The 27,985-nt window shown below is 35.2% G+C and overlaps 5 protein-coding genes across 7 annotated transcripts; 3 read left to right on the top strand and 2 right to left on the bottom strand.

Moving 5' to 3' along the window:
* The first annotated feature begins 359 nt into the window (after nt 1-359).
* On the top strand, nt 360-6,747 carry LOC130932535 (probable galacturonosyltransferase 6). 2 transcript variants are annotated; one of them, XM_057861874.1, is made up of 9 exons: nt 360-788; nt 906-940; nt 1,273-1,314; nt 1,436-1,583; nt 1,695-1,765; nt 3,224-3,543; nt 3,726-4,083; nt 5,125-5,640; nt 6,085-6,747. In XM_057861874.1, the coding sequence occupies exons 1-9, from the start codon at nt 659-661 to the stop codon at nt 6,358-6,360; spliced, it is 1,896 nt and encodes a 631-aa protein (XP_057717857.1). In that variant the 5' UTR covers nt 360-658; the 3' UTR covers nt 6,361-6,747. The 2 variants fall into 2 exon arrangements, with proteins under 2 accessions (XP_057717857.1, XP_057717856.1); XM_057861873.1 differs by having other exon boundaries at nt 1,689-1,765.
* A 261-nt stretch (nt 6,748-7,008) lies between these two features.
* On the top strand, nt 7,009-7,661 carry LOC130932536 (photosystem II reaction center W protein, chloroplastic). The gene has a single exon (XM_057861875.1). The coding sequence runs from the start codon at nt 7,138-7,140 to the stop codon at nt 7,552-7,554; it is 417 nt and encodes a 138-aa protein (XP_057717858.1). The 5' UTR covers nt 7,009-7,137; the 3' UTR covers nt 7,555-7,661.
* A 555-nt stretch (nt 7,662-8,216) lies between these two features.
* LOC130932533 (glutathione reductase, chloroplastic) lies at nt 8,217-13,174 on the top strand. Its single transcript, XM_057861870.1, has 10 exons — nt 8,217-8,660; nt 8,784-9,009; nt 9,191-9,469; nt 9,560-9,736; nt 10,117-10,170; nt 10,265-10,413; nt 11,851-11,914; nt 12,013-12,183; nt 12,278-12,415; nt 12,776-13,174. Exons 1-10 carry the CDS (start codon nt 8,296-8,298, stop codon nt 12,815-12,817), a joined length of 1,665 nt encoding a protein of 554 aa, XP_057717853.1. The 5' UTR covers nt 8,217-8,295; the 3' UTR covers nt 12,818-13,174.
* Nucleotides 13,175-14,525: 1,351 nt separating this feature from the next.
* LOC130932534 (phospholipase A1-Igamma2, chloroplastic-like) lies at nt 14,526-17,814 on the bottom strand. Of its 2 annotated transcripts, none has more exons than XM_057861871.1 (3): nt 16,888-17,813; nt 15,468-15,934; nt 14,526-14,957 (listed from the first exon to the last, which is right to left on the bottom strand). In XM_057861871.1, the coding sequence occupies exons 1-3, from the start codon at nt 17,656-17,658 to the stop codon at nt 14,711-14,713; spliced, it is 1,485 nt and encodes a 494-aa protein (XP_057717854.1). In that variant the 5' UTR covers nt 17,659-17,813; the 3' UTR covers nt 14,526-14,710. The 2 variants fall into 2 exon arrangements, with proteins under 2 accessions (XP_057717854.1, XP_057717855.1); XM_057861872.1 differs by having other exon boundaries at nt 14,771-14,973; nt 16,888-17,814.
* A 4,172-nt stretch (nt 17,815-21,986) lies between these two features.
* On the bottom strand, nt 21,987-24,734 carry LOC130935258 (phospholipase A1-Igamma2, chloroplastic-like). The gene is made up of 3 exons (XM_057864936.1): nt 24,217-24,734; nt 23,739-24,138; nt 21,987-22,895 (listed from the first exon to the last, which is right to left on the bottom strand). Exons 1-3 carry the CDS (start codon nt 24,627-24,629, stop codon nt 22,191-22,193), a joined length of 1,518 nt encoding a protein of 505 aa, XP_057720919.1. The 5' UTR covers nt 24,630-24,734; the 3' UTR covers nt 21,987-22,190.
* Nucleotides 24,735-27,985: the final 3,251 nt, after the last annotated feature.

Below are 27,985 nucleotides of genomic sequence, written 5' to 3'. Positions count from 1 at the left end.
TAGAAGAAAAAACAATTTGAATAGATGCTTAATCAAAAAAATAAAAATAAGATTCATAGTTACTTAACAAAAAATATACTGAAATAAAAAGTCTAAACTTTTATATAAAATTAATAATAAAAAATATTTATTAAATTAAATTATTATTTAATAATTTTTAATTATCAACCTAATAAAAAGACAACGAATAAAAAGTGAAGAGCAAGGGTAGTAGTAGTATCACATCAAGAAGTACCAATCGTCCGCATCATCCACCATACATGCTCAAAGCACTGGTTATAATATTCGTCCCGTGTCAAACTGGCGGCACAAATCTCAAGGCATTCCCCAAAACTATATAATGCCAGCACACAAAAAACAAAATAAACATAAGGAAAAAAGAAAAAAGGAAAGAGTTAAAAAATAGTGTGAGCGAAATTAAACAAAGGCAATTCTCAGAGTGGGGAGAGAAGAGAACATGGATGGCGCTTGCTACCTCTCCCTCTCTCTCTTTCTCTCTCTATCTCTAAAAAGAGCAAAGGCCAATAGCTGAAACCCTAGGGTCTCTGTGGATTCCTTTCTTTTTTTCTTGAACCACCGAATCGAATTGAATTTGCATTGGATTTCTCTGTAAATGTGCTTGTTGACAACGATTAGGCTTGTCCACCACCGGTAACCAATGCCACCGCCGCCGACGATGAAGAAGATTCGCCGGTGGCAGAGGACTTTGATCCTCGCTCTTCTCTCCCTCTCCGTTGTCGCTCCTCTAATCTTTGTCTCGCACAGGCTCAATTTTCTTACACCCGATGGTACGAGAAAAAAAACTCGCAATTCCGTCTCCCGCAAGCATCTTTGCGTTTCCGACTGCTCATTTCCATTTCCACGTTTTAAGTGACTTGTTGCGTTTCTGTGAATTTCGTTTTCAGGAAGAAGAGATTTTCTCGATGATTTGTCAAGCTTCGTAAGAATCCTTCTCCCCAAGCTGATCAGTGTTATTTCATATTTTAAAATTCTTTTTTATTTTGATGATTGCGTCTCTACTTCATCCTGTTTGGTTGTCTGTAAATAAATCGAGGAAAAGGAGAAATAGTCAAAGAATTTGTTTATTGAATTTAGATTGAAACTGTTCTTGTTTTTCTTTTTTCTTTGTTTTCTGTTTTTTTTTTCCGGTGTGATTTAGACTATTCAGCGCCGGTAAGTTGAAAATTTTGCAGACCGACAGCTCAACGGAATTTCTTGGATGTTAATCTGATATATGCGATTAAGTATTTTGACTTTAAGTGTTTGTTGCAGGCATACAAGCCAGATCCTTTGAAGTTGAATGCTATAGAACAGGTAGTGAAAGATTTGCTTAAAAATTTCCCCGTGCTAAGTCTTTCATCTTTTTCCCCCGTGGATTATAGAATGTACATATAACATTTATGCTTGCGATTTTGACCTTTTTTGACCAATTCAGGAAAGTGCTGAAGAGTTAGAAGAACCGAAGCAAGTTGTTTATAAAGAAAATGACTTTGGCGTAGCAATCAGTAACAATTCAGAAAGAACCAATGATTCTGAGGATTCTTTAACTGATGGGAGCAGAAGTAACCTTTTGGAAGTTAATGGTTAGTGTTTTTTGGTGCTCTCTATAATTCTTAAGTCTTTTAGGGCTTCCATGTTATGCCACTCAAGCATTCACCAGTGATGTCACTATTTTCACTGTTTTCAAGTTTCAGAAGTAGATCACCATGAAAGACAAGTAGAGGAAGCTCAGCAGAGAGGATTATCCCTCACTGATGGAGATAAGGTATAATGTTTTATATTAAATATAATTTTAAAAAGAGCTAATAACTAACTAGAGAAGTAGTTTTTGATAGTCAATTTCAATCAATTTCACTTTTTACTAATTCTTTTGGATTGCTTACTTGAAAAATTGAAGGCCACATGCTTTTAATTTTTTTTTCTTGGACATGTGAGGAAAAGTAACAACAGAAAATATAGATTAAGTGTCGATATAAAATGTTATATAAGCTCATCCATTCTTATTCCCTGCTTCTATGAATTTTGAGGTAATTATTATAACGGCCAAATACTTTCAATGATATTGCAACACGTGATTGGATGCCTATGTGAAAAACTTATGCATGCCTGCCATGCATCAAAATCAAATTATCGAAAATAGCTTATCTATATGCATGCTTGGGATTTTTATTTACATCATTCGATTTCCACTGAGTGTAAACGCTGATTATGATAATTAATCAGATGTGCTACTTTTTTATCAATTGGAAATGGTTACTTAGTTCTATGCTTTCTGTGCTCACTAATCTAATATGAGAATACAGATTTACTCGACTCATTGACTGGTCAATTGTGTAATCACTAGATGTAGAGTGCTTAATTAATTGCTGATCTAGAAATTTGGGTGTAGAAGTTATCAAAAAGCATAGCCTTAGTTTATTTTCAGTCTGAAATTGTAGTTAGATGTTTAGGTTTTCCTTCAACCCTATCAGTTCATCCATAAATGGTTAACTTTATCCACTATTTCGGAGGGGAAGTCTTCATGATTTTGAAAATTTAGTTACTCATGAGTTTACTATGTACCTAGTTAACATATATTATTTATACAAAGAAATGGGAAAAATTTAAAGTTTTCTGTAGGAGCTGGCTTTTATAAATGTAGCTAATTGCAATCATGTTTTTAGTAATAGCAAGACCACTTTGATTTTTTTTTTTTTTTTTTTGCTTCAATATCCATGGCCTGATAGGAGCTAATTTTCCAGTGGATAAAAAAAACCGCAAGAAACTAGTTATAAAGACGATATGTATTGTTGTCTGCTTACTGGGAAAGAAAATAACAGTTTAGTTTTTTTTATTTTGTATGAAGTATAAGCAAACTGAAAGCCTTCTATTGCTTTGGAAAAACTAGGACCTAACTTTGTCAACTTTACAATCAACAGGTAAACACATTATGCTTCTATTTCTAAATGTGAGACGATCTCACGATCCTAGTATATTTTAGAAAAGAGACTTGAGACTTGCCTGTCAGATGTCTGAATATAATTATGTCATTTTTGGCTACTCCGTACTTTTAACTAGATGTCAAATCTTCGCTGGAGAGGCAAATGATTTATAAGACAAAGAAATAGCATTCGTTCTTGGTGACAATTATGTGTCTACATGTATTTGCTGAATACATAAATGCAATTGGATATTTATCTTAACAATCTTATATTAATTTGTTGATTTATTATTTTATTTACAGAGGAATTTAAACGAGACAGTTATGCACAATCTGGATATATCCACCAACTCCCAAAGTACAAGAAGTGAGAATATTGAAGTGGGAGATAAGCAATCTGATCGTAAAGCAACTCGCCGCCATCAGAATTCGCGATCTCAATACCGTAAAGTGACAAATCACAAGGTTGAGGAAATAAAGGATCAAATAGTTAGAGCTCGAGCATACTTGAGCTTTGCTCCCCCAGGCAGCAACTCTCACTTGGTCAAGGAGTTGAAACTGCGAATTAAAGATATGGAACGCGTAGCTGGAGAAGCTACCTATGATTCAGATCTGCCAAGGAGGTAAAGACTTCTCTACAACTGCATTTATTTGATGTTCAGTTTATGGTGTGTGAAAACTTGGTGATTTCATGTTCTCTAGTACAAAATTAATGAAGCAGAATGTATTCAGTAAATTTATGTGATATGAACTGTGAAAAGAAAATTGAGTTGTTTTTCAATCTGAAAACAAGTGAAGTTCACAGTGCTTTGCAGAAAATGAGGCACATGGAGGCTTCACTATCTAAAGCCAACCGAGCTTTCCCAGATTGCTCTTCTATGGCTTCTAAGCTCCGTGCGATGAATCATAATGTTGAAGAGCAACTTCGTTCTCAGCAACGTCAAGCAACATATCTTGTTCATCTTGCTGCAAGGACCACCCCAAAAGGTCTTCACTGTCTTTCTATGCGGCTAACTGCCGACTACTTTGCACTCGGACCCGAGCAGAGGAAGTTCCCAAATGAAAACAAGTTTAATGATCCAAAACTTTATCACTATGCTGTGTTCTCTGACAATGTTTTGGCATCTGCAGTGGTTGTTAACTCTACTGTCTCTGCTGCTAAGGTAAACCCCTTTTCTTTTTATATAGAATATTGACTGACTATTATCATTTTGTTTTTAATTTGGATTCTCTTTGATTTAACTTTGGCTATTATTGATCCTCATACAATTTATGGAAAGGGGAAAATAACCAAAATATAACTAGCAAATTCAAAGTAGGGAAAACTATGCTTCTCTCGTATCTCTTCCATGTCAGGCTAAAGTGCTTCTCTCTATTGTAATTAATGTATAAGATATAAAACCTTTTATGTTTGACCATTATCTAACTGTGAAGTTGGTGATTGTGTCATGGCATGGGGGTTCGGCTATATTTTTATGTTGGTTGCCGAAGACCTAACACAACCCTCCTCCTTTATCCGGGCTTGGGACCGGCTATGTACCGCAAGTGTAACATAGGCGGAGTTAAGTTGGTGATTGTAAGATCAAGAAATAAGAATCCACATTTGTGCATGGCACCACTTGTTCTTATTGTCATCCTTCTTGAACCGATGATACATTTTAATTGGCATTTAATTCTCAACTATTTTTATCCAATTTGAAGTTTGACTTTTTGGTGTGATTACCTCAAAGCATTACTTAGTTGTGGGTGCCACAGAATTTTTGAACTTATTGCAGATTCAAGAATCCAAACCAGTGAAAGAACCAAATAGTAGTAGATACATATGCTATTTCACAATGGAATGCAACTACTATATCAAATTTCTTTTAAAATACCTACCTAATATTTTGATAGTCAACACCTATATCTGTTCTTCTTCTGCTCTTAAAAGTTGATTGATCTATTTTAGAAAGTTTATTGCTAGTAACATCAAGAGACCATTACCCTTAAAAGTGAAGTCTTTTTTCCCCTAGAAAATTAATTTCCAGCTTCTGTCCCTGGTTGAAACCCGTCTCTTAACTTGAGAGCATTCTTTCTATTTCCTATTCAGCATAATAATAATGTCATCTATCAATTTATGTAATTGATTCCCGGATATGGGTATTGTTATTGTTAACCTATATATAATGGCGACAGTGATTGACAATAATAACTTTTAAATGCAGGAGGAGGAGAAAATTGTTTTCCATGTAGTGACCAATTCACTCTACTTTCCTGCAATCTCAATGTGGTTCTTGTTAAACCCTCCTGGCAGTGCCACAGTCCACATACAGAACATGGACAACTTTAAATGGTTATCGAAGTACAGCACCTCCAAGAAATATGATTCTAACGATCCAAGATATACTTCTGAATTGAACTACCTACGTTTCTATCTGCCAGAAATCTTCCCTGCTCTACATAAGATTGTGCTTTTTGATCATGATGTGGTGGTGCAACAAGATCTGAGTGGATTATGGAATGCCAATATGGAAGGAAAAGTAATTGGAGCAGTTCAGACTTGTGAGGAAAGCGAATCTTCATTTCGTAGAATGAATATGCTCATAAACTTTTCAGATCCATTCATTGCAAAGAGGTTTGATGTCAATGCTTGCACATGGGCATTTGGGATGAATTTGTTTGATTTACAGCAGTGGAGGAGACATAATTTAACTGCTGTCTATCACAAATATCTGCAAATGGTATGATTTAGAAAATGTCTTTGTTTTGAAGTTGGCTTTTAGTTTATTCTATTATTATATTTTATTCTCACAGTAACTATTTATATGACCCCCCAACAAATTAAATTTCCTTTCATCAAATTTTCAGGCCTCTAGCATTCCTGCATTTAAAGTTTTGCACGTATAAAGTAATTGGGTGTTAAAATGTCATCATTAGCGTCTATTCCTTTGAAATTTGATTGTATCAGTCTCCTTAAAATGTCATCGTTAGAATGCTCATTAAGATTGTTTACCTGAAAGTTAGACTAATATTAGGGGGTCAAGAATTTGATATTCGCATGACATTAAAACAATGATTTTTTGGTGGTTTGAGGTAGACTAGATGAAGAACCAAATTAAATTTCTATCGGTTATGACGCAATGATAGTCTGACGTAATGTGTTTGTCTTGGTGATTGGTTTGCAGGGTTCTAAGAGGCCATTGTTTAACACTGGAAGTCTGCCTTTAGGCTGGCTCACCTTCTATAACAAGACAATGGTTTTGGACAGACGGTGGCAAGTTCTTGGCCTTGGTTCTGATTCTGCTGTTGACGGAAATGAGATTGAGCAGTCTGCTGTTATACATTATGATGGAGTTAGAAAGCCATGGCTGGATATTGCGATGAGAAGATACAAGAACTATTGGACCAAATTTGTGAATTTTGACTGCCCTCTTCTGCAAAGATGCAATCTCCAGGCGTAACCCGAAATCCACAACCGTTGCTTTTTAGTTAACAAGTTAATACTTAGTAGGCACATTCTTTGCCTGCTTCAGTTAATTCTTTGTTCTTGGCAATTCTTCTTGTAAAGCCCCTCACTGCTGATTCAAATTTTCCTCACATATCTCTAGGAGTTTAGCTTTTTTGATAGTGACAATGAAGATAAAATAAGCATTACATAGGTATTTCAGTTGCTTGCAGATGCTGTTGGTTTGTGTACATAATTTATCTCGACCCTCTATTGGGTTTTGCCTATGTTCTTTGATTTCCATTAATTCAAGCGCATACTGTGGGCCTAAGTTATATTTTATTTTGAGGATCAAATTTACATAATTATTGAAAATGAACAACGGTCATTTGGATTGATCCAACATTGTGTCCAAGTGTTATTTATGTTCGCCAGGTGTTTATGGCTTTAAATATTATCTTATGTTATTTATTCGGGTTAGACTTGCATGGGCGTCAGGAACATTTCTTTTTTCTTATTTTCTTTAGTAATTTTGAAATATAGGACTCATGAATCAGATTACGTGACACGTGGGAAAAAGTTATTGGGTTTTTGCAGATAAGGATATCGAACGAGGGGCTTTCAGTCTATCCAATATCCATGGTGTGTGGTGCAGGGACCGAGTATTACCCGATACTAAATAAATTTTGACAGATTTGGCAATTCATATGAAATAAACTTCCAACGCAAAGTGGAACATCACAGAAGTTAATAGGCATACTCGGTCGGTAATCATAATCATAATTGAAGAAAAATGGCATCCATCTTTGCTAGCACCACAACTCCATCGATCACCCGCGTAGGTCTCTTGCCCAAGCGGGCTCTCGGGGTTTCATCCTCAACCGTTCTTGGGTTGCCAGCAATGGGGAAGGTGGGAAGAGTGATGTGCTCCATGGAGGAGGGAAAGGCTTGTTCACATGAAAGCAAGTCGAAGATGGGGATGGGGATGGGGGCATCCTTGATGGCAGCTGCTATGGCTGCAAGCATGTCGAGCCCAGCCATGGCTCTTGTGGATGAGAGGCTGAGCACCGAAGGAACAGGGCTTCCATTTGGTCTGAGCAACAACCTCCTTGGTTGGATCCTGTTTGGTGTGTTCGGTCTCATATGGGCTCTCTACTTTGTCTACACCTCTGATCTTGAAGAGGACGAAGAGTCCGGATTGTCTCTCTAAAATAAAATGTTTAAATTCATTATATGCTGCTATTGTTGTGTATTGCTAAACAACCACTTCTGTATCGCTTCCAACTTCTAATATCTTCATTTACTCTTCCTCTCAAACTTTCACATCCCTTCATTTTTATTTGCCTGATTTGTTACGGCTACTATATTCACGATTGCACTTTCTCACCTTCCTTAATTACAACTCTAAAATTGTAATAGTAAGCTGTAAGGCAGATGCAAATTAGGACTCAACAACCTGATTAATATATGACTCTCTTACCCATTAGCAGCATTCACGATCATTCACCTTATAACATTATAATAATGACGATGATGACGACATACATTACATAGGTATACAAAATGCACACTAAATATTTTTGGACTAAGTAATAAAAGTTGTACACTGATCATTCAATCAAGATATCAGACAAGAAGAAAATTATTATCTCTCTATTTTAAATTTTACTTAATAAAAAATTCAAATTAATAATAATTATTATTTCAATTTAGACTAACTTGAAAATAGATAATTAATTAAAGACTTTACTTTTGCAAAAGATAAATTACCCATTTAGTCGTAAAATTTGCAAACTTGACCTTTTGGAGTTGGGAGAGTTGATAACCAAGTAACTTACTTCCAGATTTTAAAAAGGAATAAAAGAAAGAATACGAGTCCAAATTAGATTTTGTAGAACGCAAACCTCTAAAAAGGAAGAAGAAGGCGAACGGGGAATCAGTAACGAAAAAAATGGCAGTGGCTACGTCTCTGACAGTCACAACTCCAAAGAAGCTCTCTTCTCTCTCTTCCCCAACCCTTCACTCCCTCTTCTTCTCTAAAGCACTTTCCTTCTCTCCCTCATCCTCCTCTTTCCTCTCTCTCCGCAAAACCCTACTCCTCTCTCCCTCTCACCACACCCGCACCCGCCGTCGCTCCTTCACCCTCTCCGCCTCCGCCAACCCCCATAACTACGACTTCGACCTCTTCACCATTGGCGCCGGAAGCGGCGGCGTCCGCGCCTCCCGCTTCGCTGCCAATTACGGCGCCTCCGTCGCCATCTGCGAGCTCCCCTTCTCCACCATCTCCTCCGACGTCACCGGCGGCGTCGGCGGAACGTGAGTTCTCATTACACTGTAGCCTCGTCAATGATTGAATTTCAGACTTCTCATGCATTAGTAATCGTTGCTTACTTGGTTATGCGACTTCGTGCTGGTTTTTTCTTTTTTTGTTCAATGCAGATGTGTGTTGAGGGGATGCGTGCCGAAGAAGCTGCTTGTGTACTCTTCAAAGTACTCTCACGAGTTTGAGGAAAGTAATGGTTTTGGATGGAAGTATGAGAGTGAGCCAAAGCATGATTGGAGTACTCTGATAGCTAATAAGAATGCTGAGTTGCAGCGACTCACTGGTATCTACAAGAACATTCTGAAAAATTCCAATGTCCAATTGATTGAAGGCCGTGGAAAGGTAAAGGCTTTTTTTTGTTTCGAAGAAAAAAAAAAGCTTAGCTTTTGATTGAAAGAGAATGCGAATTATGATATCTTAATGCATACACAACACTAAAATATGGTTATATTTCGGTTTGGAATGGATGAAACACTAGTTTGTTGTAATGTATGGTGTTAATGGTTTTGTAAATCACTCCCAGATTGTAGATCCTCATACAGTTGATGTTGATGGGAAGCTATATACGGCCAGACACATTCTAGTTTCGGTAGGGGGACGCCCATTTATTCCTGATATCCCTGGAAGTGAACACGCCATAGATTCTGATGCTGCTCTTGACTTGCCTTCTAAACCTGAGAAAATAGCTATTGTTGGTGGTGGTTACATTGCATTGGAGTTTGCTGGCATATTCAATGGTTTGAAGAGTGACGTTCACGTCTTTATTCGACAAAAGAAAGTTTTGCGGGGATTTGATGAAGAGGTAAACAGCATTCCTGGTACTATGCAATTGAGTGAATACTAGGTGGTACTATTTTAATCTTCTCATTCAAATTATGATCCGTGTCTCCAGATTAGAGATTTTGTTGGGGAACAGATGGCTTTAAGAGGTATCGAGTTCCATACCGAGGAGTCGCCCCAAGCTATTGTGAAGTCAGCCGATGGTTCATTGTCTTTGAAGACCAACAAGGGTACTGTGGAAGGTTTCTCACACATTATGTTTGCAACTGGTCGCAAACCTAATACTAAGGTATAAATTATATGTTCCTGTTTTTGCTGTGCAGTATGTTTGATCACACAATTCATTGCGGAAAATGAAAATTTCTTGTGTTTAATGGATGGCTCTATTCCCTTTAATAATCATTCAGGATTTAAAACATAATTCTTTTTCAAAACATTACAAATTGATCAGAATTTTTTTTTCCTCCAATAAATTTCAAGTGAGAATGAATATAAAAGGTTTGAAACTTGCGTTCCAATACATTATGCACACTTTCTAGGTGGCCTTTTTTTCTTAAGTGTTGCATGCCCTTGAGGTTTATATTTTCGATTCATCTGTGAAACTGTTTTCTCTTTTTCATGCATAGAACAATACGAGAGTTGTGCTTATGACATACAATTTCATTGCAGAATATAGGACTGGAGTCTGTTGGTGTGAAAATAGATAAAAAGGGTGCAATAGAGGTAGATTACAGTTTTCATCAGTTTTCTGTAGAATACTTATTCATGAGATCAGTCATTTTCATCATATTATTTCTCTGTATTCACATTCATCCAGGTTAATGAATATTCTCAATCATCAGTTCCTTCAATATGGGCAGTTGGCGATGTTACAGATAGGATAAATCTGACTCCAGTTGCTTTGATGGAGGGAGTGGCATTAGCAAAAACGCTGTTTCTGAATGAGCCAACAAAACCTGATTATAGGTATCTGTTGCATAAGGCATCATGCCATAATTATATTTTACCTGTTGAGTAATTAGTGTGTGCATTGTAAATTAAGTACACAGCATTAAGCTGAAATAGATAAACTATTGGTATAGGATTCTTATGCAGAAATTCATTAATATTTTTTGGTAGAACGTTCGAGATGGGAAAGGGGAATTATTGGATATGTGTAGCTCTTGTCTTGCTGGATTTTTTTTCCTGCTTAAATTAACTGGAACATTTAGAAATATGCGTTCCCCCCCCCCCCCCCCCCCCCCCCCCCCCCCCCCCCCCCCCCCCCCAACCCTCCCCCCCCCCCTCTTTCTCTCTGAACTGTTGAACTTTTGCACTTTCACTTAGAATTTAGGAAGCATGCAATTTGAACTCTACAAAGATGATGGATTTCACTTGCCACTCTATCGAGCTAACCAGAGCACTACTCAAATTAACTAGACTTTAGAAAAATGCATCTTGCCCCCCTTGAACTATATGGTTTAGGGACTAAAATAAGTAGAAGTCCAAGGGAGTAAAATGTACTTGCTTTCTATTAAAAGAATATCAAACTTATGATAAGGAAATAAAGTTTTTGGGGTTTAAAGTTGTACTCTTTCTGAATTCTGGGGTTAGATTGCATTTTTCCCACTGCTGGTTAATTCTGTTTATTTAATTTTCTGTTAAAAGAAAAAAGGGGGAAAAAATCCACAATACTATAACAAGCTATATTGCTTCTATAATGTGAGCTTTGGACCAAGAATTAGGTTGCTGCTTTTTTCCCTGATATGTTCAAAGCTTAGAAACAGTCACTTTGTTTGTGGGGATAAGGCTACATGCATCTACCAAGTGGGAGCCTCATGCATTGGCTGCCCAAGTATAAGTGTGAGTGTGTGACATTACACACTTATATCATCAAATGACATTTTAATTCTTATAATGGGTGTCATGTTGAGAATGAATCCCCTTTTTGTGACTGGTGGATCCCAAATTTTAAAATCTATAAATTATAAATATTTATCTTTTTAATTTCTTAAAATAAATTTATGATAATCATGAAATGAGTGTAATTCAAAATTTTATGAGGATGCCACACATGATAACCAATGGTAGATTAATTTTGAGAGATTCAATTTTATAAAATTGACTTTGATTCACAAGGATATTGATGGCTCTCACTCGTTATTATATTTGAGATCATGAAACCATTTTCTCGTATCCTAGGACTATATTTTTAATCTAGAATTCCTAATCATATTTGAAGAAGATTTTGAACAGCGTTTGATATTCCCTTCATTAGTGCATATTTAATGAATTTTCTCTGTTTTCACTGTTTCTATTAATGCTAATTTGATTTCTAAGTTCCTGATTGCTGCTAAGATTTGTTTATTTCTTTTTTGTGCTCATGGCTTCCTAACTGTTAGTTTATGTTCTTCCTTTTTCAAGTTATGTTCCTTCTGCTGTGTTTTCCCAACCACCAATTGGACAAGTTGGTCTTACTGAGGAACAGGTGACAGAAGTCTTAACCAGTTGAAATTAATTATTTTCTATAGTTTTGTTGACTTTTGCAGATCCACAGATGCATAACAGTGTTGATAATTTGTGCAGGCTGTTGAACAATATGGTGATGTTGACATCTTCACGTCAAATTTCAGGCCACTAAAGGCTACGCTGTCTGGTCTACCAGACCGGACTTTCATGAAATTGATAGTGTGTGCAAAAACCAATAAAGTTCTGGGTTTACACATGTGTGGAGAAGATTCTCCTGAAATTACACAGGTCCTTGCGATTGTTGCTACAACTGCTTCTAAATTTCTTTTGGTAATGATCTGTGGGTCTTCAATTAACTTAGTCTTACAATTGCTTAAACCAGGGGTTTGCAGTCGCCATTAAAGCTGGCTTGACTAAGGGAGACTTTGATGCTACTGTGGGGATTCACCCAACTGCAGCTGAAGAATTTGTTACCATGAGGACTCCTACTAGGAAGATTCGAAAGACTAATCCTTCTGAGGTCAGTGAAGGACTCTAATCTGCTAGACTATTTTATTCGCATCTTGGGACACATGATGCCGTGTATTTTGGACAACAAAATGAACACTTTGCAGTAAGATATAATAAATTAAATCCTTTGTTTTGAAGTTGTGAATTCAAAGCCTCTAGATATTCTGCCATCCTCCTCCCTCAACTTACAAAGAGTCCTATGCACCTAATTAGATGCTTGTCCCTATCATATCAACAGTTTTTGCTAATCTTTTCTTTTAATGTATGTCATGAATTATTCATGATGCCAGTAAGTTCTTATTTGCTGGTGAAGAAAATCTGTTAATAAACTTCTAGGCGAGTAATGATTACGATATTTAATTTATTCCAGGGAAGGAGTGAGTCTGAAGTCAAAGCTGTAGCTGGAACTTAACATCAATACCCTGCTTCTATTGTCATTCTTAAAGGAAACCTGCTGGTGCTTTAAAGGTCAAGATGAATATACTTTTTGAAAAGTACTTCTGCCATATGCCCAAAACGCTGTGCTTGTTCTTATGCTGCAAGCATAATAGGGCAGAAGAACCAAGTTTTGTAGTTCTGTGGAGCTGTTAGAAATCTTCAATTTGTATGTTTGCAACGTTTTAATAAATATTACCACATGAAATTATAAGGTGATATGTAATTTCAATAAGTTGTCTTGTGTATAATGTTGAACCAAGCAGATTGTCATTATGTGAAATTAATTTTCATAGTAATCAAAATATAAAAAAGGAAAGGAATTTCAGATTGATATGTGGCAGCTGAGCATTTCACGAGAACACGATGTATCCTGTTGTGGTTCGTTTGGATGGATTCTTTGATTTTATGATGTAATTATGCCATGCTGTTGAGGCCAGAAAGGAGGCAAATGCGCCTCTTGTAATTTTTTTTTTGTTTTTTTTTTTTTTGTTAGTAGATTGGACAACTTCCAATCATAAGTACCCCAATGAATTGGATAATTTCCAATTTTAAGTACACAACACACCCACACACTCCTCACACTTCTACCATATTTTTTTCTCAAATGCAATCTCTAAGGTTTGAATCTTACATCTTTGAGGTGGGGAAGAAGAGATATGCCATGTGAACTAAAAGCTCATTGGCCGACTCTTGTAATTTAACTTGTTTCTCCTTCATTCCCAGGCCCCTTTCCGTGGAATGAGTTAGTGGTATTTATTTATTTATTTATTTATTTGGTTTATCCAAACGGTATCCCCCAATCTGACAGGTTAAGGACTAATTTGTCGTGGATCTGAACTCCATTTAAGGGTCTGCCGCTGACCATTGGGTTGCTGCATGCACAAGGCGGGATTCAAACTCCCGACACTTGCTTAAGCGGACGAGTGAGCTGACCACTCAACCAACCCAAGTTGGTTCAGATGACTGATCTCTACTGTGGATCTATTTTTATTTTTGGGCTTGCTATGGATCCATTTCAATTACAATGGTTGAACTTGTTTTGGGCCTGGGGGCTTTCGGAAAAAGGAAAAAGGAAAAAGAGAAAAGGAAACAAAAACGAACAAACAAATGTCCTTTCCCTTTTGTTGGATTGCTCTGAATTTGCGCTCCAAACCAAGCTGCCTTTGTCCATTGGCAAAGTAATAGGACATGCTCCGATGTCTCCAAGTCCTCCCTACAAATATGACATGTAGGATTCTTAGTAATTTCTTTTTGAAAGGATTGTTGTAAACCGGCAGTATATCTTGTGATGTTTTCCAAAGAACCATTTTTATTTTCTGGGGTGTCTTTAGTTCCCAGCTTCCCATATATCCTTCCATCATTGCTTCATGATATCCTGTCTTAATATTATAAATTCCTGTCTTAATTAAACTGATCTGAGTTCTTAGAATCTTTTCCTTGATTTGTTCTGGAAAAATCTCCGAGAGAACATGTTTATTCCAACCAACTCCTTCTATATTTACACTACTATTGATTGACTAGATATGTTCTAATATGAATTCCACAAGATGATTCAGTTGAGAGAATTACTTATGATATGGTTGTTTTAACAAGTGCTATACTTTTATATCGCAGCATCATTTTTTGCAACGTTCTCATGTTTAGTCTTGAGAACAAAAAAAGATTTAGCACCAATACTCAAGTGAGCTCGAACTTTGGATTTGTATAAATATCACATCATGTAACAATTGTTTTCTCAAATGTTACAACTAAACAGCTGTCTGTAACATTATGGAGGAGTACTACTTGTAATTTTGTGTTTATTAGTTTGTATAACTTATTCATTCATAAAATGAAGTCCATGCGCTAATTAAGCGAAGAGCTTGACTCAAGATTGGGATTGAAGGAGGCCTAGTTGGTTGAGATGGTGATCAATATCTTCTGGGTGGTCGACATGCCTTGGGCGCTCTGGCTGCCTCCAGAGACCATCTGAACCCCTGACCAGGCCCTTGTTCATGTCCTGCCACCACACCGGTGGCACTGAGTGTTCGTCTTTCACAAAATCACAGCTCTTGTTCACCAATGCAACGTCCCTTTCAGTCGCTGACTTAAATCCAAGATTGCTCCCCTGGTATCTGCACTTACATTCACCTTAATGAAAGCTAATAAGATTTCGATTTAAGAGCCGTTAATTAACAATGTTGCTATCTACCGAAATTTATATATGCCTTTCGTTTAAAATACATATAAATATATGACACAGACTTTATCCCTTGTAAAAACCCTGAGAAACTAGTTTTATTAAGGTAAATCGAGAATGACTAATATAAGGCCATCAAAATAAAAAGCATCGAACTTAAAACCAGAGGTATATGTTGCTAGTGTTAGGTATCTTTTGCGGTGATGAAATATCCAAATATATAAAACACACTGAAATGTCTTATTATATAAGGGATCCATGGTCCTCCTGGTCCCCCCTCAACGCGTGACAAATGAGATCATATCATATTTTAAATGCAGGGTCCATGATATTGATTCATGTAATTATATTTCTATCTATATAGAAAAGATGAGACTCATGAGTTGCATCACACATACATTAACAAAAGTAATTAAAGCAATTAAGAATGAAGTAAATTACTAACCCATCAATGAGATGCAAATAAGCCTCCAAGTTATGAGCACAAGAAGCATCACCATTAGGGTTCAACTCAGGTGAGTCCCGGTGGTTCAACTCCAGCTGCACCCCAACGTGAGCGTAGCTCCAAGGCAACCACTTGAACAGTCTGTACACCCACTCCGGCGAGCTCTCGTTGATGATGAATCCCGGCGACTTCGGAACAATGTCGTGAGTGTTCACAACCCGAAGCACCTTCACGCCGTGATCCAACTCCAGCCTCTCCTTGAACCTCCAGTTTCCCACCCTCGGCCCGGCGAACGTGATCACGGAGATGTGGATGCCGCTGCCGTCTTTCTTCACGTTTAAGCCAGTTTCTGCCAAGTCAAAGGCGCTCAGTACGGCCAACGCGCTGCCCAAGCTGTGGCCGGTGATGGTGATCGACACTTCCTCGTCTTTGTACTTCTCAACCAACTTCCTCACCTCCGAAAGGACCTGATTCATATCACCATATATTCATTTCTTACTTTTTCTTTTTAATTTACTTCTTCAAACTTAAACACACATAAAAAATCAATAATTAAATCATTTATTTTTATGAAATATATATTAAAAAATAAAATATAGATTAAAAATAAATTAAAAAATATATTTATAGATAAATATAAAAATGGAAAAGTCTAGGAGCCAGTAGTTTTATTGAATTTTGGCCAGCATGTAACCAGTAGAGGGAGGTGAGCCATCGGATGAAATCTCACACCAATCTCACACCATCAAATCATCATTGATGGTTAGTTGATGACTAACAATCACAAAAATTACTGGCCCTCTAGCATTGTTCTATAAAAATTATTGATTTGATCGTTAATCTTTTCATATGTACATATATTCGTTTATTTCAAAACTTGTTAAAAAATAAATAAAAGTTAGAGAGGCCGGCAAATTGAAATACTAAAATATATATCACAAGTTAAAAATTAATTTAGGAGAAGTCTAAGGGCCAGGAGATTTATTAAATTTGGCCAGCATTTAGCTAACAAAACAAAAATGGGTGATTCTCCACCATTAGATGAAATCTCACACTATTAAATATATTATTGATGATTAATTAATGGTTACAACTCACAAAATCTGCTGTCCCCTAACACTCCTCGTTAATTTATTTGACAGTGACCACTACTCCTTGGAGATAAGGAGGAGCCGCCCTTAATTTGTAATGCCCAAAAATTTCAAGCTACAAAAGCTTATTATATTGCTTTTGTTATTTCCCATCTCCTAATTAACGAAATATTAAAATTTTTTAATCACATTACCTGAGTGTGCCTATCCTAGCAATTGCTTTTATGTATATGTTTTCCATTCTTATTATATTTTTCATAATATCAAGACTCATCAAGAAAAATAACATGCCCTAACTATATATTAGTTAAGGCTAAACAGGAATTAACCTGGTGTCTGGCAGAGTATTTGCAGAAACGGCACTGCGGGGACTTATCAGTGTAAAGATCCATGAAGCCCGCCTCCACCTTCACCCCTTGATCGCCGCAAGGAATCTCCGGAGATAAAGGCCTGAGGTAGTTCGTGAGATCCGCCAGCCACTCGGTGTGCGTCACCGTCCCCCTCCACGCAATGGCTATGTCCCTCCTCCCCAAGCTCTTGCTGGTTTGGTCGTCGGAAACGGCGATGTAGCCGGCCCAGTTGGCCCTGTCGCTCCACATCTTGTGAGGGAACCTGGACCTCTTGAAGAAGCTGGGCAGGCTGACGTTGGCCGTCGCGTAGATGTAGCGTGAAACGGTGTAGCCCATGTGCGTCATGTCAAGGTACTCGAACAGCTTCTCATGTGGGTACCTGCAGCTTCCACAATACTTGGAGTATGGGTCGTAGTCGAAGGAATCATACGTGGCCTGTGCCATTTCGCCGTACCGGATTATCTCAAGCCGCAAGCCAGGGTCCAACGGGTCAAGAAGCCCGGCCCACTTGTCCTCCCCGTGGAGCTTTCGCCATACGGATGATATGTCCAGTTGTTCTTGTTTCGGGGGCATTGGTCGCTCTGGTTTGAGTTGGGTGCTTATGGCGGCTTTGCATGTCATGATGCTGGGTTTTCCTGTGGTGGTGACCAGGGTGTGAGATGATGAAGATGCTGCTGGTGCTGCTTGTAGTTTAGGGGGATTCATGGCTTCCAAGGTAACCACCATGTTTGAGATTGAAGTGGTGGCCATTGCTATTATTTTGATCTTTTGGAATTAATTTCGAACTTGCAAGTTGGAATTAATGTAAGCTTCTTTAATTTGGAATAATTACTAGATACAGGATGTATATATAGTATGATACTTATTTCTACTGGCTATGGTTGAGCTTGTGTTGATGCATGTGTATTGCGTCTGCGACTATATTTATAGTTAGATTTTGATTCATGATTTAATTTCTTTCTTTTATTCCTATCCTTTAATTTTGTCCTTCCTCAATGTTTTCCTTTTCCAAATTATAAACGTGTCAATTTGAAACCATTTAATTGGGATGATGGTGCATGCATGATTGATGACGATGATGACTAGACCAACCAAAAGGAAAATTTTATAATAATATTGAGTTGAAAACTCAAGTGCAGTGACGTGAACTTGATAACTGAGAATCGATAAATAATTTAAATGATTCGAATAAACTTTTATCTAATGGCTCTCAGTTATCAACTTTATGTCAAATTGACTGTACCTAAAATTTCACCTAATATCGATATTACAATTATGATATTACAATTATGATAGTAGAAAACCTCATCGTTCAATTCTTATAAAAAAAGGATAACCACCTCATTTTATAGTTGAATTTGGAATAGAAAAATTGTACAAAGGTTAGTAATAATTATAAAATCAACTTGCAAAATTTTCACCGCTTTACTAAAGGATATTAAAAATTTAAAGAAAATTCAATTAAGTAATCATAGATGTTGGTTTTTTGTTAAGAAACATTTCTAGTTGGTTAATTTAAAAAGTCAAAGTTATGAAAATATGAAGATAATGTCATCAACAAGTGGTAATATCAAGTTGTAATTTCATATGTTTCTGCCGCCAATGTTTAATGTTGATTTAATAAGTTCTGAAAAATGTGAATTGCATTGTAAGAACTGCCAATGATAAACATAATTATCTTATTTAAATAGATTACAGTAAATTCTTTTTTCAGTTGTTAATATAATACTTTAAGGTCCTCATCATCAACTGAATGATTAAACTTGTTGAGCTTGAAATTTAAGTATATTATTATCGAATTATGAGAAGTAATAAATTAGAAAAGAACTACATTAAAAATATTTTATTCAAAAAAGAAAATAGTTAATAAAAATAAGTAATTTTATGCAAAAATAGTTTGACAAAAACCAAATATCAATGTATTGATTTTTACAAAAGGCTAGATGTACACTAAAAATCAGTAATTATATATTATTTAATTTATTCTTAATATATATTTAATACAAATAATTAATTTAATGGCCGGTTTTTAAGTATATATTTAACGTAATTATTATTTATTTTTTGAAATATTTTTTAACCCTAGGAGTGAATATCGGAGAGGAAGAGAATCTGGGAAGGGAAAAAGAGAAAATGGAGGAAGAGTAGGAAGTGACTGGTCACGATCAGAGGATGGAACTCTGATGGGTTGGGGAGACAAGAGTGAGGCTCTATGAAGAGTTAAGACATTAGGAATTGAAGGACGTTTTTTGGTTGTGCTCCAGTGTTGATTGCATGGTAATGTTTTCGTTGTTGGATTTGTTGTGTCTTTGAAGATAAATTTACCTACACTTTAAAAGTGTGACCTACACAAAAAGATAACAATTTAAAAAGAAACAATGTCTTTAAATAAAAATAATATTTTTATAATACATTAAAGTTAAATTCTATAATTCAGTCTCTAATAAAAAATATATTTTTTATAAAGATAATTATTGTAGAATCTAGCTAGAATATCCATCATCTTTTTTATAAATTTTGTCTGACTACCTTAGTTAAGTCTTTCTTCTAATTTTAGAATTCATAGTATATCTATAAAAGTTTATTATTTAAATAAGACTTTAGTTAAAAGCACATGTTATTTATGATTATAAATTAAAAATGTTTAAAAAGGATAAATTTTAAATTTTAAATATATTTATTAAAAAATAAAAAAAATTTCTTAATAATAATCTTAACCAAATAACTAAACACTTTAAAGTTTACCCATAGAAAGAAATAAATTAAAAAAAATATGCAATTGAATATATACCCTACCCGCAGATATACCAATCCGTTCGGATAGGGTTATCTATCTTATCTACTGCAAGTAGAGTAAGATAGGATGCAAATTTATGTAGGGTACAAGTTTAAAGTATACCTCATCCTATCCTACCCAACCTCTAATATATTATATATATATATATATATATATATATATATAAATAAGTTATGTATGTAACAAAGAAAATGAGTTTTATATTCACAATTTTTTTTTATAAAAATTTAAAATAATTATTAAATTAGTTGATGATTATATTATTTATAATTTTATATTAGATTTTTTAAAATTTTATTATTTTTAATTTTAATTTAAACTTAATTTTTTATTTTTTATTTTATTAATATATATAAAATTTAAAATAATTAAATTTTATATTTATTTAATTTTTTTTATTCTTGCAAATAAAATCAAATAAGATAAAATTTAAAATTTTAAAATATAAATAAAATTAAAATTAATAGATTTTCAACTCACTCACGAATAAGACACGTCATGTTACATGTACAAAAATGGAGCTGAATACGAATTGGGTGAGGGCTGTCATCAAGGAGATTATTCAAAGCATACCTATTTTGGAATTGGTTTATCATTCGCGCTTCCAGTTAAAACCTATTAAAAACTAGTCTCGTATCGTATGTCTAATCTAGAAGCAAGTAGACCTTAATTGCATTTGTTTTTCAGCAATAATTTCACCCACGTGTTTTTCACGGTTCCAAACACCAGCGTTGACTGTCCATTGATTTGTGAGAGTCATTTAGGCTTTGTTTGGTTGAAAGGAAAGAAATAGAAAAGAAGAAAATAGAAAAGAAAGAAGAGAAAGGAAAGAAATTGAGTGGAATTTTATTTTCCTTGGATATGTTTGGATGAAAGGAAAATGAGAAGGAAGGAAATATTATATAATTTTATGAAAAGACAATTTTATCCTTAAATATTTTAAAATATATTAAAAATTAAAGGGTAATATTGGAATATTGATACAAAATATATTTTCCTTTCATTTTCCATCCATTATTGGAGGGAAAAAATTTTCAATGGGTCCCACCCATTTTTTTACACTATTCATTTTTTCCCTTTAACTTTTCCATTCAACCAAACAAAAGAAAATAGTTATTTTCCTTCCAATTTCTTTCCTTCCTATTTCCTTCCTCCAATTTTCCTCTCAAACAAACACACCCTTAGTAAATATATTTAAAACATTTTTTTTAAATATTTTTTAATAATTAAAATTTAATATATATAATCAATTAAATTATATTAATTTTATTAAAATTATATTAAATAAATTAATTTAACTAAAAAAATAATGACTTAAATCTTAAATTGATTTAAATTAATATTATCTTTTATAAAAAATAACTACAATATATTTATTATAAAAAATAATTAAAACACTCTAATTATACATATTAATTTTGAGGATCTTAAATTCTAACTCTTTAATTATTTATCGTAATAGGATTAGAATTTAGAATTTTATATATATACAAGAATAGATACAGAAATATTATTATGAAGCGACTAATAACATATAATATTAAAAAGTTATACAATAAATTATATAATATAAGATGTATTACAAAAATATATCGAAAGAATATATATTTTAACGTACAAAAAATATGTGTATACTCTTTACTAACGAAGTGGTCGATTCATGTCATAAAATTTATCAATAATAGAAACTGTGTCAAATTTTTTAACAATTTTTTTAATATAATTAAAAGACAATTAGAAAGAAATTTATCTTTTATTTTGTTTTTGAGTTATTCTTCACAACATTCATAATTGAAAAAGATCTTTCAGTTGTAATAGTTGAACTAGAAAGAATTAATACCAAATTAATCAAGAAGGACAATTACAAAAAAAAAACTACTTTATAAAATTAAAAAAAAAATAATTAAAAAATATTAGTAATAATATATTTTTTATATTTTTTAATATTAGTACTTATTTTTTAGATATTAAAATTTTTTTAATATTTAAGTTGAACTGAACTTTTATTTATACTAAATTAAATATTAAATAATTTTTTTAAAATTAAATTATACTTAATAACTTATTACTATTAATTATTTTTAAAAAAAATTAGAGAGGACCAAAGCTTTTATTCACTCCCCTTATGTCCGTTCTTATATATATACCAATATTTTAATTATTTTTTATATTAAAAATATTATAGTTATTTTTTATAAAAAATAATATTAATTTAAATAAATTTAAGATTTAATCTATTTTTTTTGTTACATTATTTAATCTAATTTTAATAAACATAATATAATATAATTAATGATATATATTAAATTTTAATTATTAAAAATATTAAAAAAAACATTTTAGACATAGTAATTCTCTATCTTAGTGACTATCTTGATTTATATGTGGATATCTAAGGCATGTCTTTTATATTTAATTGTATTTGAATAAATAATAAAAAGTATTTTTACGAGACACGTATAAATACTGTTTCATAAGTAGGTATCTAGAGGAGGCCTAGCTGGTTGAGATGAAGATCAGTGTCTTGAGGATGATCATGAACAAGTGTAGGGCGGTCAGGCTGCATCCATCGTCCATGTGGACCCCGAACAAGGCCTCTATTCAAGTCTTGCCTCCAAGCTGGTGGCACGCTCTCTTCATCTCTCAGGAAATCACAGTCCTTGTTCACCAACGCTACGTCCCTCCCACTGCTTGACTCAAATTCACGCTTCCTCCCATGGTACCCGTCAAGCAAATGCAAATGGGCCTCCAAGTTATGGGCACAAGCACTATCGCCATTGGGGTTCAAGTATGGTGAGTTCTTGTGGTCCAACTCCAGGTCCACCCCAACGTGTGTGTAACTCCAAGGCAGGCCCTGTGCCAGCTTGAAAAGCCACTCTGGCGAGGTCTCATTGATGAGAAATCCCGGAGACTTTGGAACCATGTCGTGAGTGTTGTGAACCCTAAGCACTTTGATTCCGTGTTTGGATTCCAATCTCTCCTTAAACCTCAGGTTTCCCACTCTTGGCCCCGAGAACGTTATAACCGACACGTGTACGCTCTTGTTCTCCTTCTTCACGTTCAACCCCGTTTCCGCAATGTCAAAGGCGCTTAATATAGCCATGGCACTACCCAAGCTGTGACCTGTTATAGTAACACTCACTTCTTCATCTTCGTACTTCTCTATCAGCCGTTTCACCTCCGCCAGCACCTGATAAGTGTGGTAGTAGTAGTGTGTTAAACAAACATGCAAGATCAAAGAAAAAGTCTAAAAAGATAATCATTGTTCCTAACATTTCCCTTAATTAAAATTTGACAATATTTTAACAAACAAAAAAAATAAATAATTTTATATTATTAAATATAATTTTACATCATTAAAAATACTAATGATAACTAATTAAAAGTTATAATTACAAGGAAGACACTCCAATAAAAATGCTTAAAACGTCTTTTCTAAAAATAATTATTATTAACTAAAATTTAATACATATAATTCATTAAACTATATTATTTTTGTTAAAATTATATTTGATTTAGTAAAAAAATTGATAAATAAACTGATTTAAATTAATATTTTTTTATAAAAAATAACTACAATAACCTTATTATAAAAAATTAATACAATATTTTTATTATATATTTTTTTAATTTTAAAAATTTTAAATTCTAATCCTATAATGACATAAAAAAAATTAAAAGTTAGGGTTCATATTAATATATATATATATATATATATATAAAAAGAATATTTTAATTATTTTTTATAATAAAAATATTATAATTATTTTTTATAAAAAATATTAATTTAAATCGGTTCAAGATATAATTTATCAAATTTTTTACGAAATCAATTTATTTAATATAATTTTAATAAAAATAACATAATTTAATTAATTATATATATTAAATTTTAATTATTTAAAAATATTTAAAAAAGAAAAAAACGTTTTACGCCGTTTTATCTAAGTGACTCCCAAATTACAAAATGTACTAGTTCGTAAAACTCTTCAAGTTAAAAAATGGCGTTATTTCTGTTAATTATGAATGGTACCTGCTGTCGGGCAGAGTACTTGCAGTATCCACAGCTGGGTTCTCTGTCAGTGTAGAGATCTAAGAACCCCGCCTCCACCTTCACCTCAGGGTCGTCGCACGCCACCTCCGGCGATATCGGCCTCAGGTAGTTCATCAGATCCGCCACCCATTCCACGTGCGTCACCGTCCCCCTCCACGCAATGGTTATATCCCTCCTCCCCAGCTTCTTGGTCGTCTCGTCGTCGGAAACCGCCACATAGCCTGCCCAGTTTGCGTGCTGGCTCCACAATTTGTGTGGCCACCGCGATCTCCTGAAGAATTTGGGCAGGTTGATGTTGGCCGTCGCGTAAATATAACGACTCACCGAGTAACCCAAGTGCCTCATATCCAGCAACTCGAAAAATTCTTCTCGAGGGTACCTGCACTCAAATAATCTTTCTGTTAGATACGGAATTTAACAATAATAATTTCGATCAATGAAAACTTATAATTTGCACCTGCAGCTTCCACAATACTTAGAGTATGGGTCATAGTCGAAGGAGTCGTAGCAAGCCTGTGCCATCTCGCCGTAGCGGATGAGCTCCGTCCGAAGGCGAGGATCCATTGGGTCCAGAAGCCCGACCCAGTTGTCCTCGCCGTGGAGCTTGCGCCATACGGAGGATATGTCTGGTTGTGGTTGTTTTGGAGGAGATGGTGTTTCTTGGAGTTCTGTGATGGTGGAAGATAGAGATGAATCATTGGTACTAATAGTGGAGGTGGTGGCCTTACATAATGTGGTAGAATTAATGGATTTTCTTGGGGTGGTTAAAGATGATGATATGGATGGCGGTGGTTGAAGTTTGCGGAGATTAGCATTATTGTTGGGTTGGAATGCAATGAGCATGTTTGCGGTTGAAGCCATGACCGCCATTGTGATTGTGATTTTGAAATTATTGGAATTCAGAAGAAGGGGAAAGGATGTTATTCTATTCTAGCTATATGCCTGGTTGATTGTTTTGGGTTATTATTAGTTGTTAATGCGTATCATTTTTATAGAGAAAAAATTTAGATTTTTTCTCTTTATAATAAAAACTTGAACCTGTTAGTTTTTATTTATTCTCTATGATTGTTAGTTAAAAATATAATTCCTTAGTAAAATTGATGCCATAAAATAATTTTTTTTTAAGATAAATGTTATTTTATTAATATAAAATAAAAGTGTTTTCATAAGGAAGTACAAAAGAATTGGGTATTCTCATTTATCACCAACTGTGACTGAAAAACTAAGAGCTTAAAAAAGAGTAAAGTAAGAGTAAAGAAAATTAGCAGCATCTATCAGGTATGGCTCACGAGTTCACGCACTAAATTGCTGGCTTCTTTCACTATCTCTGGTACCGGGCTTATTACCTTCTCAAAAACACACCGATTCCTCGCTTTTCAAGTGCTCCAACACAGCGCTGCTATGAGGAGGGTCTTTTATCTACCGTCTAATTGAGCCGCTGCCCAGGATAAGACTCGTTGCCACCAATTGAAAAATGTCTCTTCTTCTCTCATCCATAGGTCAGGGATTATTAAGCTTAGTCTCCATATTATTGAAGATAGGGGACATTGGAACAAAGCATGAGAAATTGATTCAGCCTTCAACATGCATCTTGTACAAGTGGCAGGAGTGGATGCGAACCGGCTGTGGACTTGTTGCAACACTGGAAGTTTTTCATGAAGACTTTTCCATAGAAAAATCTTAATTTTATGTGGTAATTTCAACTCCCAAATGCTATTCCAGACTCTGTTGTGTATGTTCTGGGGCCTCAATGAAGTAGGAGAATGAAAGAATCCATAAGCAATTTTGTATCCTGACCCAACTTCATATATACTAGATTTTGTCCAGCACCAATTAACTTCATCCTCCTCCTCTGTTGGTTTGATTGAAAAAATTTTATTGCATATATCAACTGAAAAAATCAACTCAATCAGATTTCTATTCCAGCTTCTATCAGGATTTAGTAACGCATTAACGTAATACACTTGCAGATCTGGCAGGATTGTGAGTGCATTTTGAGGAACATTAAAGGGCACTAGTGTGGGAGCCAAGGGTCATGGAAGATGCGAACATTAGTGCCAGAGCCTATTTTCCTTAACAAGCCTTTCTCGATCACCTTGCGCCCTTCAAGAACACTTCTCCAGCCCCACGACGGTACGCTTCCTATCTCTGCATGTAGGAAATCTGTATATCTGAAATATTTAGCTTTGAGCATTCTTGATAGAGTAGAATTAGGGTATTTCATTAGACGCCAACATTGTTTTCCCAATAAAGCCAAATTTTGCGCCCTTAGGTCCTTGATCCCCAGCCCGCCAACTTTCTTCGGTCTCGTCATTGTGTCCCATTTAATCCAAACCATTCTTCGTTCTGCGCCTTTTTGACCCCACCAAAATTGCGAGAGCATGCTATGAATCTCAGTCAACAGCGTGTCCTGGAGCTTGAAACAAGAGAGTGTATAAATAGGAATCGCCTCCCCCACTGCTCTCAATAGCGTGTGCCTACCACCTGATGACAATAGACTTCTTTTCCAACCCATAATCCTCTTCTGAACTTTATCCTTGATAGCTCCAAAGGTTGCTTTCTTGGATTTTTGAACTATAGAGGGCAGTCCCAGGTATTTGTCTTGTGCTCGATATGTTCAATATTTAGTGTCTGAGCAATTGCTAGTCTTGTGTTCTGAGGTGTGTTGTGACTGAAAAAGATAGCTGACTTATTCAGATTGACTTTTTGCCCACTGAAACCCTCATAGATCTCTAGCAATTCTAGAATACTTTGGCTTGTATTAGGTGCGCTCTTGCAAAAAAGGATTGAATCATCAGCAAACAAAAGGTGATTAACTGTTTGGCATCTCCGATTAACTTGAACTCCTTGAATTAATCTATTTTGCTCTGCCTTGTGTAGCAAGAAGGAAAGCCCTTCTGCACAAAAAAGAAAGAGATATGGAGATAGGGGGTCACCCTGTCGGATGCTCTTATTTGGCCTAAAATAGCCAAAAGGTTGACCTTCCACAACGACAGAGTAAGAAACAGTCGTTACCGATTCCGTAGTCCAGTTAATCCATTTAGCATCAAAGCCCAGCTTATCCATAATATACCATAAAAAAATGTCATTCGACCCTATCATAAACCTTGCTCATGTCTAGTTTAATAGCCATCTCATGCTCTGCCCCACTTCTTTTATTTTTCAAATAGTGCATACATTCATGGGCAATTAGGATATTATCTGAAATGTGTCTACCTTTGAGAAACGCACTCTGATTTGGGCTTATAATTTTATTCATAATACCTTGTAATTGATGCACCATAACTTTAGAAATAATTTTATACATAAATGAAGACAAGCTGATCGGTCGTACCTGAGTCATGTTATTGGCATCTGGCACCTTTGGAATCAAACAAATTTAAGTATGATTGAAGCTTTTTAGAATTCTGCCACTGTGAAAGAAACTTCTTACTGCCTTAAAAACGTCACCTCCAACTATATTCCAGAAAAAGTGAAAAAACTTAGCTGTAAACTCGTCATCACCAGGAGCACTCTGAGCGTGAACACTAAATGTAGCTCTTTTGACCTCGTCCATAGTTACTGGCCTTTGGAGCCTACGGTTCATGGAAGCTGTAACCTTTGGCTCCAAATCCTCTAAGTATGGATTCGGATCAGCCGAACAAGAGAAGTAAAAATATCGCAAAGTAGTCTTCAGCTATCTTTGCAATATCCTCCGGTTTCGATGCAATCTCATTGTCCCTCCCCACTAATCTCCAAATTCTGTTCCTTCGCATCCTTGATTGAAATTTCTGGTGAAAAGAATCTAGTGTTCTGATCTCCTCTTTTAGCCACTTGACTCTAGATTTTTTCTCGCCAATAGCTCTCTTCTTTCAAATATGCCAGCTCCAACTTCTCTCCAAACTGGTAACCTCCTCTCCCCCATTGATTCCAGCCACCCGCAATCCTCTAGTTTAGCTTGAAGGTCCTCAATTTCTTTTCGAGAGTTTGCTTTGTGAGTTTTCTGCCATTGAACTAGTCTAGTCTACAAACTTTCAACTTTTGGGCCAAGGAGAACATAGCTGAGCCTACAAACTTCCATTCTCCACACTTCACTGACAATTCTCTTGACATCCTCTTCTCCACCAACGTTCCTGGTATTTAAACCGCCTTTTACTATGCCAAGATTGAGGTTCGGTTTCCATCAAAAGTGGAGCATGATCCGAGCCTGACTCTGTGAGCCTGTGCACCACTGCATTCGGAAACTT

The sequence above is a fragment of the Arachis stenosperma genome, chromosome 6 (assembly GCF_014773155.1).
Source record: "Arachis stenosperma cultivar V10309 chromosome 6, arast.V10309.gnm1.PFL2, whole genome shotgun sequence".
Taxonomy (NCBI): Eukaryota; Viridiplantae; Streptophyta; class Magnoliopsida; order Fabales; family Fabaceae; genus Arachis; species Arachis stenosperma.
The sequence above is the reverse complement of the archived record's forward strand: the minus strand, read 5'-3'. Positions and strand labels throughout refer to the sequence as shown.

Excerpts from the sequence above, each read along its gene's own strand:
- LOC130932534 (XM_057861871.1), bottom strand. The coding sequence starts at position 17,658 with ATGGCCACCACTTCAATCTCAAACATGGTGGTTACCTTGGAAGCCATG. Across the intron at positions 15,935-16,887 it reads AATACTCTGCCAGACACCAG|GTCCTTTCGGAGGTGAGGAA; the intron begins GTTAATTCCTGT and ends GATATGAATCAG. Across the intron at positions 14,958-15,467 it reads TATTTGCATCTCATTGATGG|ATACCAGGGGAGCAATCTTG; the intron begins GTTAGTAATTTA and ends ATGTAAGTGCAG.
- LOC130932535 (XM_057861873.1), top strand. The coding sequence starts at position 659 with ATGCCACCGCCGCCGACGATGAAGAAGATTCGCCGGTGGCAGAGGACT. Across the intron at positions 1,315-1,435 it reads AGTTGAATGCTATAGAACAG|GAAAGTGCTGAAGAGTTAGA; the intron begins GTAGTGAAAGAT and ends TGACCAATTCAG. Across the intron at positions 1,584-1,688 it reads TAACCTTTTGGAAGTTAATG|TTTCAGAAGTAGATCACCAT; the intron begins GTTAGTGTTTTT and ends ACTGTTTTCAAG.
- LOC130932536 (XM_057861875.1), top strand. The coding sequence starts at position 7,138 with ATGGCATCCATCTTTGCTAGCACCACAACTCCATCGATCACCCGCGTA.
- LOC130932533 (XM_057861870.1), top strand. The coding sequence starts at position 8,296 with ATGGCAGTGGCTACGTCTCTGACAGTCACAACTCCAAAGAAGCTCTCT. Across the intron at positions 9,737-10,116 it reads GTCGCAAACCTAATACTAAG|AATATAGGACTGGAGTCTGT; the intron begins GTATAAATTATA and ends ATTTCATTGCAG. Across the intron at positions 11,915-12,012 it reads TTGGTCTTACTGAGGAACAG|GCTGTTGAACAATATGGTGA; the intron begins GTGACAGAAGTC and ends TAATTTGTGCAG.
- LOC130935258 (XM_057864936.1), bottom strand. The coding sequence starts at position 24,629 with ATGGCGGTCATGGCTTCAACCGCAAACATGCTCATTGCATTCCAACCC. Across the intron at positions 24,139-24,216 it reads AAGTATTGTGGAAGCTGCAG|GTACCCTCGAGAAGAATTTT; the intron begins GTGCAAATTATA and ends ATTTGAGTGCAG. Across the intron at positions 22,896-23,738 it reads AGTACTCTGCCCGACAGCAG|GTGCTGGCGGAGGTGAAACG; the intron begins GTACCATTCATA and ends CACACTTATCAG.